This window comes from Athene cunicularia (assembly GCF_003259725.1).
Source record: "Athene cunicularia isolate RWA chromosome 5 unlocalized genomic scaffold, athCun1 chr5_part2, whole genome shotgun sequence".
Classification (NCBI taxonomy): domain Eukaryota; kingdom Metazoa; phylum Chordata; class Aves; order Strigiformes; family Strigidae; genus Athene; species Athene cunicularia.
Window position 1 is genome coordinate 96,022 of NW_020799102.1, and position 3,864 is coordinate 99,885.

The following is a 3,864-nucleotide window of genomic DNA, read 5'->3' on the forward strand; positions in this document are numbered from 1 at the left end:
TCTCCCAGGTCAACCCTATGGTCCCCACGCCCTCCAAGCACCCCCAAGCACCCTGTTTCCTTCCTGCCCCACTTTGCCAGAAGCCCTGGTTGCCCCACTGCGCTGCAGCAATGTGCCATCAAAGGGCTTTTTTCCAGCCCCAGGTGGTGGAAAACACGCTGCCGAGGGAAGGAAAACCCCTAAACCCCGTGTTTTCCCCGCAGAGCTCATCCTGCAGCTCACCGGCAGTGGCTGCCGCTGCGCCGGGATACTGGAGGTGAGGTGGCAGGGCAGGTGGAGCCGCGTGTGCCGGGACAAAGCCAGCGATGGGGGTGCGGATGGCATCTGCCAGTGGCTGGGCTGTGGCCCCGCCATCCCCAAGCCCCTCCAGCTCATCTTCGCTGGCAAAAAGGAGCCACAGATGCTGCGGTGCCTGTGGCTGGCAGGCACCTCAGTGGAGTGCCACTGGGATCTGACAAACTGCACGGAGCCAGCCATTATCACCTGCAGCGGTGAGCCCAGACCCCACCCTGGCCACCCCCATCCTCAGGGACCAGCCACCCCAATCTGGCCTCTTTCTTTTTATTTCAGAGCCGGTGAAAACCACCCCCAAGCCCCTGCCGGCACCTCCAGCCACCACCCCGGAGCCCACTGGTAAGAGCCCCATCACTGGGCACGATGGAGGGGAGCAAAGCAGCAATGGGGGTTCCACACAGCAAAACAAACTGCCTCCCACTTTGTGAGATCACCTGATCTCATTAATAGCATTTGCAGCCTCAACGAGGCAATTAAGCTTCAGATGTGGCAGTCTCAGGACTTTCTGCTCAGTAACAGAGAGAAATGTCATCCTGGTCTGGAACAAAATGCTTTTATTCCCCCCATTGTTCACCAGGACCCAACAGGTTGCAGCTGGTGGACGGGGACTTCGGCTGCTCGGGCTACGTGGAGCTGCACAGGCAGGGGTTGTGGGGGTCTGTGGCGGATGGCCCGGGCATCAGGCCAGAGCTAGCCACCCGCATCTGCCAGGATCTCCGCTGCGGCACCGCCGTGGGGTTGGGTTTGGGGCTGGCTTTGGGGCTGCTCGCCCCCGGACCGCAGCAGGCACCAGCGGGCAGGCGGAGGTGTGAGCGGGGCTCACGGCCGGCCCCGCTTCTCGCTTCCTGCCGCCACGTTGACTCATCGGAGCGATATTAACTCAGCCGGCGGAGCCGAGCTCCGGCTCACGGCACGGGAGTGGGTCCTGCTTTTACTCAGCCCCTTTTCCCCCCCCCGGGTGGCGGGGTGGGAGCGTCACCTTGAACTCCCTAAACCCCCTCCCCAATCCCGCCTCCTCTCCCATTATCTCTTCCAGTCTCCTTCCACCGCAACAGCACCGTCACCCCCAGGCCGCGGGCAGAGGAGCAGCGGGTGCAAGGGGGGGACAACGACTACGCTCAGCCCCCCCAGAAGAGCTCCTACCTCTCAGCGTACCCAGGTGAGCACAGGAGGACGCCGGGAACGGCTCCTCCATGCTCCCTTCCCACACGCGCCCGTGGGGATGAACCGCTCAGGCAAAAGCATCACAGCAAGATTTTTGCTGACACCAGGCAGGAGGGGTTGTTGCACCGGGGGCTGGGGTGCATCCCCCAGTCCCCATTAACGAGCCACATCCCTTTGCCCCGCAGCCCTCGAAGGTGCATGCAGAGTCTCCAACCCTCCAGACAACTCCTCCGACAGCGATTACGACCTGCATTCCGCCCGCAGAGTGTGACCCCCACACACTTCTCACCAGAGCTGGGACCCCCTTTGGCTGCCCTAGTCCTCGGCTGAGCCATCTCCCCCCCTGCCCCCCCGCCGCTGTCCCAGGGTGGTCACACATGCGGCAGCAAAGCTGAGCAACTGCTGAATTAGCGGCTTTTCTTGCATTTTTGGCAAGCCACCTCGTTTCCGTTGTCAGCCACCTTCCCACCCTGCAGGCAGAGATGGGATGCAGCACAAAAAAGGTAAATTTTGAGCAACCCCATCAAGCGGAAAAACATCCCTGCCTAGGGCAGGGGGTTGAACGAGATGATCTTTGAAGTTCTTTTCCAGCCCAAACCCCTCCTGCAATTCTACGCAATGACAAACTCAACCAAGCTGGTGGAAGAAATGACGCATACCTGCACTGCTCACCTCAGAAAACCTGCCCGCATCCCCTCCAAAAGGGATGGGAGACCCCCGAGTAGGGGGGTGCCGGGTCCCCCCCAGCCAGGGAGCCAAACCCACCCGTGCTCCTCCATCCCTGCTCCCAGCAGGCAGCAGCCGTGCAGGGCTCGGCTCTAACCCAGCACCTTCCCAAGAAAGCTTTTCTCTTGCTTTTGAGCCTCCCTCATGGCAGAGTGTGAGGGGTTTTGGGGTTTTTTTTAAGCTATTTTTAACCGTTTAAGAGGCGGCTGGGTCGCAACAGGCGCCGAGAATGGAGCAGCCCCGCTCAGAAGCAGGGGTTGCCGGCTTCTCCATCTCTCAAAACCGGGATAACCATACTCCTCCTCCCACCCTGAAAGCAAAATCGGCTGCCAGCGGGGTGCTGAGCTTCGCAGGATTGCCTGCTAGACGCCCCCCGCCGTCTGCCAGCTTCCCAGGGGAGCTGCGGAGACACGCGCTCAGCGGCATTTGCGTGGGACGGCGCGAGATCGGGGCAGACACAGAACGCAAAGCACAGACGTGGAGGAGCACGGGGAGGGTCAAAATACTGAGAACAAGTCTGAGATATTTAATAAGCAATAACTGTCGTAATAAAATTGGTTTTTTTTCTAGTAATTACGTCTTGTTCTCTTCCTTCCAACACTACCAGTGCCGTGCCTTAAACCATCTCCACCCCAACCGGGGAGGGAAAACGCAGGACGGTGCCAGAGGAGGGGAGAGACGGGCTGACGGCAGAAGAGCCCCACGCAAACGGGCCCCTTAGGGATGATGAAAACAAGAAAACAGGAAAGATGAGTTTGAAGAAGGTGGTCCTGTGAGGCGGTGAAAGGTTTTATCGACAGAATCAAGAGGATGTTGGTGTAAGGATGCCAGGAGAGGCCTAAAAAGATCAATAAAAAGTGTCAGCTGGGTGCCCCATCGTTTCCGAAAGCAACCGCTGCCGTGACCCCGCGTGCAATTCATCAAGTTTTATTACTGTAATTAACCACAGATACGGAATTGTTTCCATCAAACCCCACAAGCATTTGCCTTGTTCTAGTCCATTAGTAATCTTTCCTTATAAATAACTTAGAGGAATACAGGCAGGAGTCGTAGGATAAAGTGCTGAGCAAAGCAAATCCCATTTCCATTAACATAAACTTGTCGCTCCCTCCGTTATCTAGTGTTTCCTGAGAAGGGGGGACACTGAGGAAGGCTGGAGCCTGTAGCACCCCAAAAAAATGCCCTGTTCCCCCAGGAGGCTGCTGAGCCCCAGCATTTCACTGAGCTGGGTGGGAGGCATCGACCCCCACACCCTGCTGTGACCCCAGACACGGGTCCCCGCCACACATGTGGCGCCAGTTTAGTTCCAAAACACAGAAAATATTCCTGCACAGAATTCTGGGAAGCTCCCGGAGCCTTCATGCCCTTGCTAAGCCAGCATGCAGGCTGGGAAAGGCTCCTGTGCTGGATAAAAGACAGAGAGACCGACCTCAAGGCCGAGGTGAGAGCCAGCTGCTTCTCCCAGTTAGGAATTGCCTCCAGGCTGGCCCGGCTCTACCTCTCACTTCCAGGAAGCTTCCTCGGAAAGCAGCAAGTATTTTGAGTTGGAAATCCTGTTGTGTTTTGAGGAGCTGTGAAAAGGCTCAGAAGGATGAGACATCCGTTACCCACAGAGGGCAGGCGCAGACGGCGCAGTCTCGCGCTCACCCACGCACGCTCGCACACAGATCCGGGGGGGGG

General features: G+C 58.3%; 1 protein-coding gene across 1 annotated transcript in view; it reads left to right on the plus strand.

Moving 5' to 3' along the window:
* The window catches only part of CD5 (CD5 molecule), a 7,964-nt gene extending 4,106 nt beyond the window's left edge, over nucleotides 1-3,858 (plus strand). Inside the window, exons 8-12 of the mRNA XM_026850133.1 lie at nucleotides 204-491; nucleotides 571-633; nucleotides 872-1,036; nucleotides 1,331-1,453; nucleotides 1,644-3,858. Of these exons, the coding sequence (XP_026705934.1) occupies nucleotides 204-491; nucleotides 571-633; nucleotides 872-1,036; nucleotides 1,331-1,453; nucleotides 1,644-1,729 (725 nt within the window). The 3' untranslated portion in view covers nucleotides 1,730-3,858. The remainder of the gene's footprint in view (nucleotides 1-203; nucleotides 492-570; nucleotides 634-871; nucleotides 1,037-1,330; nucleotides 1,454-1,643) is intronic.
* Nucleotides 3,859-3,864: the final 6 nt, after the last annotated feature.